The sequence below is a fragment of the Sphaerodactylus townsendi genome, linkage group LG06 (genome assembly GCF_021028975.2).
Source record: "Sphaerodactylus townsendi isolate TG3544 linkage group LG06, MPM_Stown_v2.3, whole genome shotgun sequence".
Lineage (NCBI taxonomy): Eukaryota > Metazoa > Chordata > Lepidosauria > Squamata > Sphaerodactylidae > Sphaerodactylus > Sphaerodactylus townsendi.
Window position 1 is genome coordinate 89,970,221 of NC_059430.1, and position 17,976 is coordinate 89,988,196.

General features: G+C 41.6%; 1 protein-coding gene across 1 annotated transcript in view; it reads right to left on the reverse strand.

Moving 5' to 3' along the window:
* CACNA2D1 (calcium voltage-gated channel auxiliary subunit alpha2delta 1) overlaps window positions 1-17,976 on the reverse strand; it is a 446,220-nt gene that overhangs the window by 58,084 nt on the left and 370,160 nt on the right. The window contains exons 13-16 of the mRNA XM_048501599.1: window positions 10,992-11,070; window positions 10,121-10,170; window positions 9,122-9,211; window positions 5,830-5,898 (exon numbers count right to left, since the gene is read on the reverse strand). Coding sequence (XP_048357556.1) covers window positions 5,830-5,898; window positions 9,122-9,211; window positions 10,121-10,170; window positions 10,992-11,070 — 288 coding nt within the window. The remainder of the gene's footprint in view (window positions 1-5,829; window positions 5,899-9,121; window positions 9,212-10,120; window positions 10,171-10,991; window positions 11,071-17,976) is intronic.

Consider the following 17,976-nt stretch of genomic DNA (forward strand, 5'->3'; position numbering starts at 1 on the left):
ATATTCCAACTTCAACTTTTAAAACATAAGAATATGTGGATGATAAGAGGTTGGTCATCCATTTATTATCAGTGCAAGGTATCCATTTATTACCAGCTGCAAGGTATCTACACAAGGTGGAGGAATGTAGTCCTGACTCTATACCATCCTGTCGAAATGGAAGGACTCTTTCTATGCAAGGTGGATGAATGTAGTCTGGACTCTCTACCGTCCTGTAGAAATTAAAGGACTCTCTCTATCATAGGGAGTAGAGGATTGATCTTCTTCCTGTTACACCAGCAGGAAAATGAAGTTTTAGATTTTTGTTGTTGAGTGCCTTCTAGATGCCATCATGGTGTCAATCACCTCTGAGAAAGAACTTGAGATTTTAATTACCTCCAATCAACTTCCACGTGGTTAACTGCCATCATCCTGGTTCCAGATGTCAAATGGGTCCCTGGAGAAGTACATCCCAACAATCTGGTAGTTGAAAGGGTTTCTCTGCTGACATCTGTATTATTGTTGAAAACCAGGGACGATGTGGCCAGTATGGTATTGGTAAGATAACTTGGGCCTGTTGTTCTTTGATTCTCCTGAATAATCTGGGGATGACTGGGAGTGGCAGGAAGACATATAGTAGTCTGGGGGAGGGAGAGATGCTGTTGCTATATCCAACAAGACCCCTAGGTTTCCCAGATGTTTGGGTATCAGGGAGCTCTTTGCTTCATTCACTAGGAATCCATGTGCCTCCAGAACAGCCAGGGTCTTCTGAGTATTGTGAAGGGCTGACTGGTATTACATAGACTGTATCAAGATGTGGTTAAGGTATGGGTGGAGATGTACCCCTTGCTTCCTTAGACAAACTACAATATTGACCGGGTCCTTGGAGAAGATTTGTGGGGCCATGGACAGGCCAAAAGATAAGGCCTTGGACTGAAAATGTTATTTTTTGCTGCAAAACCAGAGGAATCTTCAGTGGCCTGGAAAAATGGGTATATGCAAGTACGCTTCTGTAAGGTCCACAGATCTAAGAAATTCTCTCGGCTGTAATGCTCCCGCTATGGACTTGACAGTCTCAGGTCCATAGTTTTGTGACAAAAATTGTCTGAGTATGACAAAACAATTGACCCACTTGAGGTCTAGCACTGCTCTCCAATCTCTGTTCCTCTGGTTCCTCTGTTCCTCTGGTGAAGAAAATCAAGGAGTCCCCTGTTCCTTGATCTGAAGTGGGTATCTGTTTGATGGAGTCCATCTCCAGAAGATGATTTATTGCCTTCCATATCCTGTCTCTTTTTTCTCAGTTTTTGAATATGAGGGATCATAGAAAGCCTTCTGGTGGGAGTGTGAGGATCTCCATAGTGTAATCTTTGGAAATTATGTCCATGGTCCAGGCATTCTTTCTCCTTTGGTTCTTGGTCTGGTTCCTTGCAGGATTTTTTGAAAGCACCTCTGTATTTCAGTAAAGTGTGCTGGGAATGGAAGGAATAGTTATTCCCATTCCATCTATCCCCTTTTTAAAGTGATCTGGGCACAGCCTTGGTTTTGTTTCTTTGTTCAACAAGAATCTTGTTGACAGCCTCTCTAAATAGCAACTATCACCTTAGATTTAAAGTCTGCGGGCCAGGCTCTGAGCCAATGCTGTCATCTGGTTGCTGGTGGTGGTGGTAGGGCTCTGGATGAAAAGGTTAAGGCATCTAAGGTGGCATCAGCTAAGAAGGAAACTCCCTTAAGGATTTGATGGCCACTGCCAGGGCCTAGTGAGTCTTTCTTGATTATTGGTCTGCTTTCCTGTCACGATTATCTCTAATGTAGCCTTCCACTTCTTCAGCTATGAGACCTGAAGACTGCAGAGCGGCTATAGGTGTGTCTACAGGTGGGATCTATAGAATATTTGTAGCATACTTAGGTAAATCATAAATCTTTCTAATGAAACTTGGGAACTGCCAATGGTGGTAAGTTTTTCACATTCCTTTTGCAGCTGTTTCTCAGAAAACTTGAAGAAAGAGACAACTTTTTCCTTAGAGCACATATGGGGGGAAAACTCCGGATCGCCAATATGCACAGACCAGAGATTAGATTTTGGCTGCTCCACCCCTGAAGGAAGGTCCTTAATGGTGATAGTGACTATGGATTTTGTAAGCAAATACTGGTGATCTTCCATCCTAAAGAACCTCAGAAGAGAAGAAGAAGAAGTGAGAAGAGCTTTGGATTTATATCCCCTCTTTCTCTCCTGTAGGAGATTCAAAGGGGCTTACAATCTCCTTGCCCTTCCCCCCTCACAACAAACACCCTGTGAGGTAGGTGGGGCTGAGAGCTCCAAGAAGCTGTGACTAGCCCAAGGTCACCCAGCTGGTGTGTGTGGGAGTGTACAGGCTAATCTGAATTCCCCAGATAAGCCTCCACAGCTCAGGCGGCAGAGCTGGGAATCAAACCCGGTTCCTTCAGATTAGATACACGAGCTCTTAACCTCCTACGCCACTGCTGCAGAGAGGGTTCATTAACTAGAAGCTTTCTCTGAGACTCATCTGCTGACATAAAGTGCCCTTCATCTGGGAATTCTATCCTACTAACCAAGGAATTAGTGGTGTTCCTATCAGGGTTTATGTGATAGCTCTTCCTAGCTGCCTGAGTGGGTCATGAAGAGCCTCCTCCCATTCTTTGAGTGCTAAGGTGCAGGTATGGGGTGTCCTGGGGTTTGACATGGATCAGAGAACCCCAAATACTTCCAACTGTTGAGCAACTAGCCCTGGAACCTCTTCTTTTAGGGTGCCTTGAATTAAGGATATTAACTCCTCATGAATGCTCTTACTTTACCCCCTGCTTCTGAGTATGTCTGCTGCACCATGGAGCCATTAGGAGGATCATCCTCTTCTCCCTCATCCATTTCCAGGCATACTGCCTTTGTGAGCCTCTCCACCTGAGAGGAATCATGCCTCGAAGGTCCTACTGCCATTTTGTCTCCACGAGCCTTTTTTGAGGGCTTGCTAGAAGGTGGCTGGGAATGAAGACCATGGTCAGCTGTGGCTTGAGTCATGCAGCCTTATTAGGGGTCATGCACACCCTTGTAGTAATGGGTCTCAGCCCCTGCTTTGCCTCTCCTGCATTTCTTCCTCATAGAGGAAGCTGCCATCAGAGGCAAGAGCCTCATTACCAAAGTTGGTCACCATCTTAAAGTCATGGTAGTCCTTTTTTGAGCTGCACTCATCCTAACTGCCAAACAGCTTACAAAGTAGAAAAACAGAGAGGGAAGGTAGAAAAAGAGTATAGGGATAAAGATGAAGTTAGGTTATAGACAGAAAAGTGAGGGCAAAGGAGACCAGAAATAAAAGCACAGGCAACTGGGCTGAACTGAGGAGAGAGAGCAGTCTGCCTAACAATAGGAAACAAGAAATTTGATCCTGCCTCCCCAATAGGACAGTGGGAAACACCCAGATGTTTTACAAACAGGCTATATCATTCCACATTCCCTCCCAAATAATCTGTTAATGAGATTTAAAATATTTCATAATACCCTGTCCATGTGTGCACATTATTTTTCTTTGTATTTTTCTATGCAGTCTTAAAACTGGGCATATGAGTCTGTGCAGAACGTATTCCATAACTTTCTAAGATAGTACCAGGCTTGGTTGATGTCCCTTGTATCAAGTTTCTCTCTTCTTTTTTCCACTTTACTTTCTTTGTAAAGTGGAATTTTATTACCAAAGTATACAGAAATAATGAAAGGGCTATAATATGAGCCTCAGCCAAAGTGGTGAATCTACCTGTGGGAGAGGTGCAGTGGTGGCAGATATGCCCTCCCCAGGGCACTTGCCCCAATAGAGGGACGATTTTGCCAGTGTGCGGTCACTGCTGCCCTCCCTGGTGCTGGGACACTGTGCCAGATGCCCAGAGCCTCTGCTGCTGCCACCAATGTAGGGGTGGGAAGTTGGGGACATGGCCAAGGGAGGAGCCAACATTAGTCAGCTTTCTCCTGGCCATTAGCTCAATTACGCTGGCGGTGACGGCTTTAGACTTACGCCACCAAAAAAGTGGTACAGGTCTATTAAGCCCAGTGGGGCTTTTTGGTGGCAGGAAGCCTTTTTTGCTTTTCAAGTCTCCCCATGCCAAGCCTCTATTGGAATGGTGGGGCAGTGCAACATGGCATCGCAGCTGGCCACCTGACCTCTTCGATGAGGCTGTATGACATAAAGAACTGACATTTAGTGAAGGCCATAGTTCTAGGTTGTGAAAAATAATCTCAAAATGGGATATTTGGACACCTATCTTTCAAAACGGTTGACTCAATGTATACCCCAGAACAGTTAAACTACTGTTACGTAAGTAATGGGGGCAAAAATCTGGCATATCCAAAATGAAATACACTCTAAAGTTTAAAAAATCGAAGGAGTAGACATTTGGATCGTCTTAATAATGGGGGACAGTATCCCTCATGATGTCAGACGTGTAGCGACATTGAGGATATCTGGGGCAGCTTGTCCCAGGCGCCGCCATTGCAGTCACGTGTTGGGGGCATTTCAAGGCGGAGCAGGGGCAGCAGGGGGCAGCAAGGGCACGTGGGCAGCTCATGCCCCGGGCGCAGTTCCCCCTCCCTTCATCACTGCATGATGTTCAAGGTTCTGTCAGGACACCCAGAAGGAAAGGTAATATTTGATATATTCATAGACCAAGACACACTAATCATTGCAGCACAATTTGAAAATGCAACTGTTGTACTTAGCATATTATGGTTTGGGACGTAAAGCAGACCTCAGAAAAGAAACCAGCACAGAGCAAGCCAAATGATACAAGGAATAGGATATTGATTTCAAGACTACTATTGTCTCTTCACACCTTTAAAGAAGGCTTAGCTGTGGGAAGAAAGGCCCACTCAGGAATATACTCTATGCTTGCAGAATGCAGGCTCTTTTTACTGATAATACCATAAACTTCAATCCACTGTGAATTTTGAAAAGGTCCTACAGTCATCAATTATAGTTTTCCAGTTGCTGACATATTCCTTGCTACACAGTATCCACAGTTTGTTGGATTATCATCTTAATCAACTGGAATTTATATGTATTACTGGAAACATGTTTCAAATGATCCTGACAAGGCAAGATGTTCAGCCAGCTTTCTGGATCTGTTGTACATGGTGATAAAATTTAAGTTTCTGATTTTTTGCTAATTTCTCTGATCTTCTCCTTGCAAAGCTGTGAGCACAGTTAACACCACTTTCTTTGTAGCTGTTCATCCTGTGTTATCTTTTCTTTATTACTGAGCCACAAAGAAACATCAGCTAATGCCACCAGAGGAAGCTGCAATTGACTATTTCCTTGTTTACAGCTGAATGTTAGATAAAAAAACATAACAGGGTTATTTTCTGGCAGGACCCACATCAATCCTGCAAATGTGAATTTACACAGTCTAATTGTACTGTTGTATGTAGTCCCAGATCCCCCGAGATACTTGTGCTTAAGACAAATTAATCTCAGTATAGTTAATGTGAAAAATGTATCCAAATAGGGCCCATCAAATTTTGTTAAGGTGTTATGATTTTGGTGATCCAACAATGTGTAAAGGGAGACTGTGTGAGTCTCTCCCTGTGCATGGTTGCCATTTTGTGTGACTATGACACTGCATGTATTTTCTACCTTTGGGATGCACAATCAACTCCCCAGATTTTTGAGGACATATTTGTGCTCACCAATGTTGCATTGCCTTATTTACACAGGACTGTGACCAGGTATGTTGGGAGAATCACAGGTCAACTTGCTGTCCCATTACAGGATACTGGAGTGACAAAATTGCAATGTCTGAACAGGGCTTCAATGAGACTACTTTATTGCCTTCCAGTGTTAAGAATCAGTTTACCTTATTTCCACTTTGATCTTTTGTCAAATTGAAGACAGGCAGAGTTCCAGAAATGACCAGGCCAAGTTCCTAGAAAATGATCATAAGGACATCTGTCCATATTTTGTGCCAAAACAGAAAAAAGTTCAAGGAAAAATTACTCACTAAAATGTAGTTAACAGATCAGATCAAAAGAATAGGATTTTGTTTTAGTAACATGTGGTTGCTCTTGAACAAACATAATATAGAATGCCCTAAAATACTTTATAAAAAGAAGCATTTGCTTATTAAACCATACATGCAATATCTTTAGAATGGTTTTAATCCTATTATTAAAAATCCTGTACAATACATGCTCCCATGTATTAATCTGAAAATGTACCAGAAACCTCTAGTATAAAAAGCATTCATGCACCCAAATACAAGCAAACATTTTGGTCAAAAAATGAGATAAATATAATACTTTTATCACACTAATTATTTTACTCCTAAAACAACATGAATGCATCAACATTATCATATAAACAGTACTATTTGGCATATTTATGCAATGCAAAGAAATGTTAATTGTTCTACAAGCAAAATTGCAAATGTACCAGTAATACACAAAAAAAATCTGCAAACTGCTGCATTCTAAGCTACTTCATAACATGCATTTTGGTTTTCGCTAAGATACAAAATATAAATTTTGTAGAAAAAAAATTCAAGTCTAGTAGCACCATAAAGATCAACAAAATTTGCACCATATAAGCATTTGAGAATCAAAGCCTTTTCAGTCAGATATTTCAACTCACAAAAGTATATACCATGGGAAATTTTGTCGTCTTTAAGGTGCTACTGAACCTGAAATTGTTCTACTACTGTTCTACTGTAGAGAGGCCTTGATATTGAAACTCTATCATCACTGCTGCCATGTAAATAAAAAGAGAAGGAACAGTTGCACCGTTGATAATCCAGGTATGGTTTTCACAAACCAGATTTGAACTTTAGGAGGCTTTGGGCTTAGTTTCTAAAAATCTTGGGGGTGCCCTGTTTTGTTTTTTTTAACTGGAACTATTCCTAGTAACAACTTCTTCCCTACCCTGTAGTAATGCAACTGCAGTAGATCCTTAGAACTGAAACAAAATTCATTCCTGCATGTTTATTATTTGTCTTGGATGTAATCATATTATTTCTTTTTCTTTTTAATATTCAGGGAAATTAAAGACACATTCTTTGTGGCATTCATTAAATAAGAAACAGTGCAATGGTTATGCATTGTGATAAGTTTGGTCCATAACCCTTCTCCTAGTACATTCCTGCATTAGTGCTGACATTTAAGAACAGGATGTGTAGGAAGATATAAACTTTCTCCATGACATTTCCAGTAAATACCTCATCAGCATCTAAGGAAGAATGGTCAGTGAACTTCTGAGCACTAGAATTCTAATGACACAAAAAACTGACCCATGTTGACACAGCTCAGAAGAGATTGATTACATTCCCTCCCCCCCCCCCCCAAGGATGCATTTACAAGAAGAGGTGGAACTTAAAATGGTCATGTGGACTTGTGTAAGTATATGACCTGGAGAACATAGTCTGCAGCATCAAATGAAGAAAGTAGATCAACTTTAATTGGTAAAGCTTTTGACAGGAAGAGGTGGTTGATGTTCCCGGTCCTAATCTCTACTTTCCACATTTCCACTGATAAACTGAGCAGACTGGAAGTTGTTGAGTTGTGCTCCTTTGACAACTCCATGCTGAATATTCTTGGTCCAACTCTCAATCTCATTCAGATGTCAGATGAAAATGCGTTTGCAACTGGACCATGGAGGATTGGAAGATTTTGATGGAAGCCACATTCAGACACCACAACAAACCTCTGCTGACTCATGAAAGAGTGAAATTGTTCTTGTTCTCACACTCCTGTTGCTCTTTCCCTGGGCACTGAGCATGACTAAAATCTTCCTGGCTTGGAAAGCCTTGGTTCAAACTCCAATCACAATGATGTCTGAATGGAGGAGTTGAGCAAACTGGGTCTTTGTTTTCTCCACTCAAACTAAACAGATTAAGTGGTTTACAGTGCCATCCTAAGCAGAGGCATATCCTCCTAAATGTATTGACCTCAATGGTTATAGATTATTAGGAAAGAAACAAATTCTAATTAATCCAGATACCTGCATGCAGATATGAAAGACCATGGGAACTTCCCAAACGGATATGCAGACATGAAGGGACATGGGGAACTTCTTACACCAATATTCAAAACTTCCCAAACCAGGAAGTTTTCCATTGAGATTGTTGCGTGAGGGGAAGGAGGTGGCTTAAAAAGAGGAATGTATGAGCTGAGCAATGAGCTGTGTTCACGCTTTCTAGGTGGGCTGTGATGTCTGAATGTGGCAAAGCAGAATGGACATAAAGAAGTACTTCTTTAAATAATAAGCACTAAAAATGTGGAATTTTCTGCCAGGCATAGACAGTTGTAAAAGAGGACTAGATCATGGAGATAAGGTTCATCAATGGCTTCCAGCCATGATGACTAAAGGGAACTTGCACTGTCGAATGCCATAAACTTGTAAAACACAGTGCTAGGAGGCAACACCAGAGAAAGTCTCTGTGCTGTGTTTGTTGACTTTCCCAAATAAATGATTGACCATTGTGTAAGATAGGATGCTGGTCTAGATAAGCCATTTATTCACCAGGGCTCTTCTTACATTCACTGTTTAGTCCAGTCTATACCACAGTAAACTCAAATGGATAATTGTTTGCTTCCTGCTTCTCATGTCAGGCTTCTCATGTCTTATTCCTCCACACACACTAAAAAAAAAGTTAGTGAATCAAGCAGTTAAGAAAAGCGTACCTTACTGGTGCTTTGTTAGGGAAGTGCTGTGCTATCTATGCAAGTATCAGTCAGAATCCCTGTTTCACAGATGCATATATTTATTCTGTTTGCTAGCTAATAAAATTTCCATCAATCATTCTTGCATTTGCTGCTGTGTATCCATCAGAATAAATTGCTCAAAGCCATTCCCTCTCCCTCTTACATTGTTGCATCTGACCTGCATTTCCTACTTGCAATCCTTTCCATTAATCTGTGGTCACTTTAGTTATGTCACCATCTGCCTTTCTGTTGGAGTCTTGGAGAACTTTCTAACTGCTCACCCTGTTCTTCAAAATATTTGCAATCCTTCTCAGTTTTTTTTTCTGCCACAAGCAACAGACTTATTTTATTCATTGTTAATTTTCATGTTGTTAATCTATCCAAATCATTTTATATTATTTTATACTAAATGGACACTTTCTTTTATTATGTCATGCCAGCACACAATCATACCAGTGCATCTATATAGACATTGGTCCACTGGACTTGCTTGGCTTGTTGCCCAGCTAAAACCATTGGTCTCCCCAAAACATCCAAGTACTCCTGTCAAAAGAAACAAACATTGAGTCAGCTGATCAGTATTATTTTTAACAACAAAAAAGGCTTTTTATTAAGATCCAGCTGTCTATAATGTTCTGCAAACACATTGTTCTTGATCACTTTTGTTTGCCTAGGGCTTCATGACGTGTTTTCAATTCAGTATCTTTCTAAATCTATTTTACTGCCTCAGCCTCTCACAACCCAATGTGGGGCAGAATCCCGCAGCACAAGCACGCAGACCACATTCACAAAGATCTGTGGATTGGGCCACTCAGCTTCTCATCTCAACCAGGCAGCCCTATGGGATAGACTTCTAAAGGCTACATTAGCAGCGGAAGATGAACTTATAAGAAAGTGGTTCCTATGCCATTATTGTAAATGCCACCTGCGCAGAGGCAAATCGAGAAAGTTTGTATATAACATATGGATAGTTCCTAGGTTCATTGTCACAATGCAAGATGATTAGCTCAGATATTTGTTTTTTTAAAGCATTTGATGATCTCATAAAAATATGCTTATCCCAGGTATGGGACTAAGAGTGGACCATGGCTATTCTATCAGGCATTTGGTCTAGTTTTCTGTGTTAGAGGCAGAACAAACTTTGAGTTCAATAGCACCTTTAACACCCTCGCATTTTTCCAGGGTGTAAGTTTTCATGAGCTTCACTGACTTTAAATTGAATTTTGTTTTACTACTATAAGCTATCATAGCTATTCACCAGAAGCTACTCAAAATGCTAGACTGGCTGAGATCTTGGCCTGATCCAGTATAGCTCTTTTTCCTGTATATAACCTAATCATCTGACAACACTTTTCATTTCAGCTTGGACACCGTTAAAGAACAATTGAAGAACAATGCCTTGATCTTCATTCAAAGTGTTGCTGTCTGTTTTACCAATTGAGGTAAACATACCTGCGTGTTGATTCTTATAGCACCAATAGAAGGAATTTCATAATAATAACCTGAAATATAAAATATAGAATAGAATTTGGAGCTTCAGATTTTAACCCTTTAAAGAACAACATCCAAGGCAGGCTAATACTAAAACTGTGTGATGGGACTGATAGCACTGATTTTCCTATCCGATCATTACTTGCCTGGGAAAAGGGCACGAACCAAGTGAATATGAACCAAGTGATCAATTTCCCCATGTTATAGATGTAGTGTCAATAGCATATGGATATGTTTTAGCACTACCAAGTTTGCAGAGCGCGCGCGCGCGCGTGTGTGTGTAGGACACATGTAACTTGAATATTTTTATTTTTATAATCATCTTTCATTCTCAACAGCCAAATCACTGGCACTTTGTCCTAAGAATCTACATGCTCAAATGCATCAGAGAACATTCTGGAGCACTATCAACTGAAACAGTCCCCCACAATGCCCATGGATCAAGCATTTACAAACATTCCAGGGCAGACTGAGAATCTGCCACATGGAAGCAACTCCTGTGGGGCTAATAGTACATGTGGATTAAACTTTACCTATCTCAGATTTTGAAGTACACAGAGGGCTCTAATTAGTCACAGAATTAGAAATAGTTAATGTTCTGATATTCTGATGCCCAGCATTTCTCTAGGTTTGAAAAGGGGGAGGATTTTCTTGAAAAGGAGGAGGATTTTCAATGTCATTAATTTTTTTGGAATGCTTTTTAACTGAGACTTAAATTTAAATTGTGCTTTTATTGACTTGTACACCGCTCAGAGCCCTTCGGGGATGGAGTAGTATATCAAAACCAACCAACCAACCAACCAATAAATAAAGGAACATGAATATCCAGTACCTTTATTTTGACAGGCCATCCACTGAATAGGTCCCTTGTCATAATTGTGCTGACCAACAGAAAATGTAAAGACACGAACCTACAACAATTCAAAAAGGTAGATTAATGCACCTTTCCCCAACAATTGCAAACCTCTCAAAAATAAGGCCCATAAAATACAAGACGACAGATTTTCTGAAACAAATATGTATATAAAATGTTTTGTTACTAGTATGGGCAAAAGATTCAGTTCTATGGTCCACAAATAGGAGCCATCTGGGTTGACACAGAAAACAAGTAGAGTTATTAAATTATTAAACAAGGGCCAAATGTTTATAAATGCCCTGTGGCTGTGTATATTCAGTTTGGACAATCAAAAGTCACTTGGCAAATTCTACCAGTGACATAACAATAACAGTTACCACAGAATTGTAAATAGAGATGCTGTTTACAAAGATTTTTCTTAATGGCAAGAAAGACCCAGTCTCTTGGTGATAGCTCTGAAAGGAGAGGAAAATGCTCGTCCATTCCAGTGAGAAGAATGCTGAGCTAGAAAGTATTGCTCTCCTTCTAAATAGTCACTCCGCCTAATCAACTCCAAGCCATCAAGGCAGCATGAATCAAATAACATGCATAGATGTATCAACCAGCAAAAGAGTTCATGCTGACAAACGTATGCAGTAGCCCGGTCCACAAGTTACACTGAGTACACATGTAGCCTGCATGTACACGCACACACCTGTTCGTAAAGAAGACTAAGTGTGTGTTCAGTTTGAACAATTATCATGTTAAATTGAGTACAAGTACAACTGAATGGATAACATCACAACTGAATGTGTGATACAAACCCCATATTTATCCAGGGATTGATCCCTGATTTCAACTGCAAAATGAACATGCGCTGGCTCTTTCTTACAAACCGACACAGGGATGAACATGCAAGAGGTATGTGTGTTCACTGTAACAGGGCTACAGTTTGACTGCTATGCCAATTAATATACCTCCTAATATTATCTTGTGAAGGTTTTGAAAAGATATCAGCTTCATCTATGTGCCAAAAAGCTTTCACTCTGATTTATAATAATTAAAAAAGAATTATATTCTGATATCACATGGGCAGAAAATATCAGTAAGTACTTTGTTGGACCTTAGGAAACGTTTGCTAAGGGAGCTACATTGTTCTTCAGTATCTAATTACTGCCACCTAGTGGAACAGCCAGTTTTCTGTTTCTCCTTTCAAGTAAAAACAAGCTGGAAAGCGGTCAGGAGGCAAAGTCTAGAATAATTTCATCCCAGCAAAAGATCTAGCAGACTAGAGTCCACTTTGTCAGTTGCAATAAAGGCATAACTTTGCATCTGATGACGTGGGGGTCTTGTCCACAAATGCTTCTCCTGGCATGAAATCTTGTTAGTCTTTCAAGTACTGCAAGACTTGTTTATTTTTTCTGCAATAGATGCACCCTAAAAATGCAAGGCTGGAACCCAAACAGCTCTTGCATTTTTTCACTTACAGAAAGTATTGGCAGGAACTCAAAGTCAGTCTCAACTCAAACTCAAATTATATTACCTGAGAAACACACTGTATTTGCTTTTCATATCAGCATAATTTCAGTTAAGTTTAATAATGTCCAAAGATTCACTTTGCAACATTAGGTGTATTGCTGTAATTTTCTTCTAGTCATTGACAAATAGGTCCTGTGCACCAAGTGCAAAAGTTGGTATCTGTCCCCCCGGCCTCTTTCCCTTCTTCCAGCAGTGGTCTCTCTAGCTTCCTGCTTCCCAATATTGCCAATAATGTTACCGCTGCTGCTTGGGTAACAATAAGTGATTTCAGCTCTGCAACGTATTGAGGCGCAGGAAGCCGGTGTTCTTCAAAGCAAAGTATTTTAATCAGAGGTGATGGTCACAGCTCGGGCAGGAGAATCGCACTCTTGTAACCAAGCGCAAGAACTTTTATACACATACATCAAAGGGGCAGGTAAAGGGGGCAGGCAAGGAGGCAAGTCCCTTACCAAACACCAATAAAGAAACATCAATACAAAAGGAAGGTACAATTACAACTTTTTGTGAATGGGATCCCAAAATCCCGCTGTCAAGCGTCTTCCTGTGAGACTTCACAATGGTGCTGAAAGGAGAGCGGAAAAGGTCCATTCAGAGAATCTGGGTGGGCTCGCTACCGCATCCAGTTATCTATGTTATCAGATGGCTGTTTCCTTCTGTTATGACCTGAGGCTCCCACGCCTCAGTCCTGCAACAAAAGAGAGTTCAAACTGTCCAATGGTGGTCCCGACACCATTGTCTCTGCGTCCTGACATGAAGCCAGTGAAGTCATGTAACTTGACTCAAGAAAATATTTTGGCTATTTTCTTGGGCGGTAACATTAAGATTTCGTGGAAGGCCCACAAAATAGGCACACACGCCTTCCCTAGCCTCCTGAGCACTGATAAGCAGAGAGTACTGCCTTTGATTTCATTTAGTGTATTTTAGCGTGTTGTCAAAGGCTTTAATGGCTGGAATCAACTGGTTGTTGTGGGTTTTCCAGGCTGTGTGGCTGTAGTCTGGTAGTTTTTGCTCCTAATGTTTTGCCCACATCTCTGGATGGCAACTTCAGAGGCATGTCACGGTATGATGTTCTATGGAGATAAACACATCTTACTGTGACATGCCTCTAAAGATGCCAGCCAAAGATGCAGGTGAAACACTAGGAGCAAAACTACCAGACCATGGACACATAGCCTAAAAAACCCCATAACACCTAGTTCCATTTAGCCTCTTTAGGTAGTAGCCACAGATGGACCTTTCCTGGCTCCTCAAATGACTTAGATGAAGGGAGTCAAGCTCTGCTCCTTCTCCCCTGCCTGGCCACCTACAGAGGAGGAGGGAATAGTGGGGATGTTGGTGAACAGTAGCAGCTCATACTTCTCTTCCCATACTTGCAGAGGGAAGGATGGCAGTGGCAGCGGTGGTAGGGGGATGGCAGCTCCCCATTGTTCATTCTCCCCCTGCCTGCAGAGAAAGATAGTGGAAGAAGGGGTAGCACCAGTGACAGCCTCTCCAGCCGCTTCTTCCTTCTCCTCCTCTTTCCTGCTCAGTCTTGATTCATGTTCTGCTGCTTTTTGGAGGGAGATTGCAATTTTCACATTTTTCTGGAATCCTAGGAGGTTCTTCAGATCTGTAGTAAAAAAGACCCCTTCTCTGAACCTGGCCCTTTTCTCTAGATCTATCAATCTGCAGGGGGATCAGGTTCAGCATTACATACAGGGTAACGGCAGCTTTGAATTCCACAGCAAAGTGCCACAAGTCATTCAACCATCTTTTTGATATCCAAAGCTGCTATGAGGCATGCACTTGACAGCTAAGTTTTAGCAAAAGTTTCAGTAATTATTTGGCGTGCATAGGTCACCTTTCTAGCCATCACATTTTTATCCCACCCTTCTTTCATGGGGCTAAAGGCAGCATATATGTGTCTTTTTTCCTCATTTTGGATTGAAGCCAGACAAACATTTCTGTGGACACAAGAAGCCTCAGGAACAGTATTTCAAGGTGCATTAGACCTGCCCTGGGAAGGAAGATACATGATAACTGTGCCACAGAAGCTTGCTGGGTGACCTTGGGCCAGTCCCAAACACTCAGCCTAACCTACCTCACAGGGTTGCTGTAAAGATAAAAAGAGAAGGGTAGAAATAATGTAACCTAGAAAAAGGCAGGGTAAAGGGAAAAAAACATGTGGCAGACTGCACATTTGCTCAGCTATATATATGTCAGTTTTTCAGAGCAACTGCAAAAAGCACTGAAGTAAGAGCTTATGCTATGAAGATTTCTAAGAGTACATTAATAGACCATGGATGTTGCTGTCATCTTGCCTGGCTTCTTGTTAGTTCCTGTGCTGGACAGAATATTTGAGGAAAGGAAAGAAGAATGAATGTCACGAAAAACTACATCGATAATCCTACCAGCCGGGAATGAAAGCTAAAAGAAACTTTTGAAAGGGATTGGAAAGTACTAATTTGGCTATTCCTGGTACACTCTGCATCTGTCTGATTGCACTTTTATTCATTCCTTCCTCTTTCAGCTTCCTACCCTTATTACTTTGCTCTAGACAATCCAAAGCCTTTGATGGCAATTAAATGTTTTCTAAAATCAATGGAGTCCTGCGGGCAGAAGAAATAAAAGACTCTAGAGTGACACCCCCTGGTGCTGGGGCTGGCTTGATACTGCCAACTTCTGTCACTGCTGTTGCTACTGCCAGTTCCCCAGGGGTCATGGCCTCAGAATCAAGGGTGAAGAACTCATGAGGTTCTCCAACTCTACCAACTTCTGTCAGCGTCCTCCTCTTCATCAGTTATCACCTTCCTGCTTTTATCCTCCCAGCCACCACTTCCCTCTGCCCTGGCCACCAATTGGGGCCTCAGAATTGAGGCTGAGCCCATCCTTCACTGGCCACATGGCTCCTGTTGCTGCCTGGCTCTGACTGGTACCGCCTCCCCCATGACTCTCCCTTGCTCCTGCCTCCCCCATGACTCTCCCACACTTCCTCCTCTTGCCTCTGTATTGCAGCCTTCCTGGGCTACCCCATCCCTCTCCTGGCTCAGCACTGCAGCCTTCTCAGCCTAAACATTGTCACTGCCACCTACCATCTTGCAGTTCCTGTCCTGCCCTGCCTGTCTTTGCCCACTATCGCCTGATCCCTCCTCCTCCTAGGTAAGCCCTCTTTCCCTTCTGTATCATGGGAAGCATGTGGGGCTCTGGGGACTGCCATGTGTGAAGGGAGTCAGGGTCACAATGGCCTGCTGGTGAGCTGAGGAGGAGGCAGGGCCTGCTGCTGTTACAGGACACAAGGAAACCTACTTTAGAGGCACAGCCCATTTGCCAGTTATCATCATTTACACCAAGAGACTGTCTTTTTTTTTTCATCAGAAGCAAGGTTTCAAAATATACAATAATAATGCAAACGTGATTAAAAGACAGGAAGGAGCTGAAATACATCATTAAATGATATGAGGGAAATACTAAGGACCTGGTTTTAATGAGATTCTTTTTAAAAAATAAAGAACAACTTTAACTTGAATGTAGTGATAAGTATCATTCCTGGGTCCTTCATCATGATAATCAAAAATCAAATGGTCAGGCAAGTTACAACGTCAAGCTGTGTTGAAACATTTACTGCAAAGGGATAATATCACTCAACTCAAAAGGCTTAATTTAGATAATAGATTCCTAGATGGAGATGTCCTTTCTGCACTCCTCTGCCTAATACTTTTGCTGGTTGATAGATGAAATAGATTGGGGACATTCCTATTCAAGGAGCTTGTCTACATCCAGATTCTTGAAACAGGACATGGGACTGAGATTATATATATTCATTTTGGATTAGGCATGTAATTAAATGAAACGAGATATTAACCAAATGCACTCAATTCTTTGATATTTGATGGCATGTAATGAGATTATTAAAAAGTCAGTAATCTCTAAAAATTGCAGAAAACATCTTACATTGTTATCTTCTCTTTTATTTTATCATTACAACAGCCCTGTTAGGCAGATTAGACTGAGACTTTTCAGGCAGTCCAAAGTCACCCAGTGGAGCTTCCATGATAGAGTGGGGATTCAAACCTGGATCTACCAGATCTTAGTCTGACACTCTAAATATCGTGATAGAAGAAAACTTCCAGGCAAAAGCTCACTGGGATGCAATACAATTCCCTGATGTGACTGTCTTTACTGGATTTCTAACTCTAAGTAAATACCTGATTCTCTTTAAGTCACATTCACTCCCACCTTGGGCTGAGGGGTCAGCTCCCTTCAAAAGCAGCCTCACTGCTTCCTAGTTTCAGGGAATAAACAACTTTCCTCCCTGTGTGAGGAGTTCTATGCTTTCTTGGGAAATAGCCAACAGGAAAATATACAGCAAGATCTGAAGCCTGTGCCTGAGGAAAGGAAGGGAGACCGAAACTGAATCTAAGCCATGCTAACCCCCTTCCCCAATAAAACAAGGTATGTTTACAGGGAGAACAACAAACATTTTGATTGTTGCCTCTGGAAGCCAGACAGATGCAGACTGGTGGGGGGTAGACAAAGAGGCTAAACTCTCATGGAACTCTCATGGAAACAAAGGGAAGGCAGCATAATAAAGAATCTAAAATGGTATAGTAGCTATAACAAAGAAAAGAAGAGGAAAGGAGGAAAGGAAAGAAAAACACTCCAAATAAGAGACGTCCACCCTTTGCTGCTGCCAGCCTCGAATGACAGGCTGGTCCCTGCCGACGCAGCCTCTTATAGGCTGCCTGGCCCCAGTCACGTGCCGGTACCTGGCCACGTGACTGCCTTGGGCTGGCCGGCAGGGAGGGGAGGCTTTACACTCCTTCCTTCCCTGCTGCAATGGCGCCACCAGGCTGAAGCCTGGGGCGCAATTTCACATTACCGAATGATTGATACTTAAAATGCCTATGAAAAGCATGTGGCTTATGATTTCATACTATGAAGTGCATTTCTTTCATACAAAAAATGGAGGGGGCATACTAGAGACTGATGCTGTTCACCATGTAATGTGAGAACTTGCATTTTATGTATTGGTGCTGTCCACACTTATAATTAAATCTTGGTCAGTATCAGCTTTAACCAAGTGCTGACAGCAGGGGTCAATAGAAAACCATTTGCTTACTATGAATACAGTGAAAGCAACACAGTCCTTTAGACCTTCATGTAAGTAAATGAAATCTCTGTGGAAGATCATAAAAGAAATTGAAATGAAAGAGTGAAATATTAATTACTTTGCTGTGTCCTCTGCTCAATAGTAGGTTCCATCTGCAAACTCTTCATAATTTTTTTCTCAGAAGAAAATCAATGAATGCATGGTATGAAGAAAAGTGGTGGTTTTCAATGGTCAGAAGAGGGGCAGGGCTACCTTGGTATCAGTTCTTTAGGGCTTCCTCTTTTCCTGCTGCCTTCAACTTTTCTAGCATTGTTGTCTTGTCATCTCATAATGTGGCCAAAATACAAAAGCCTC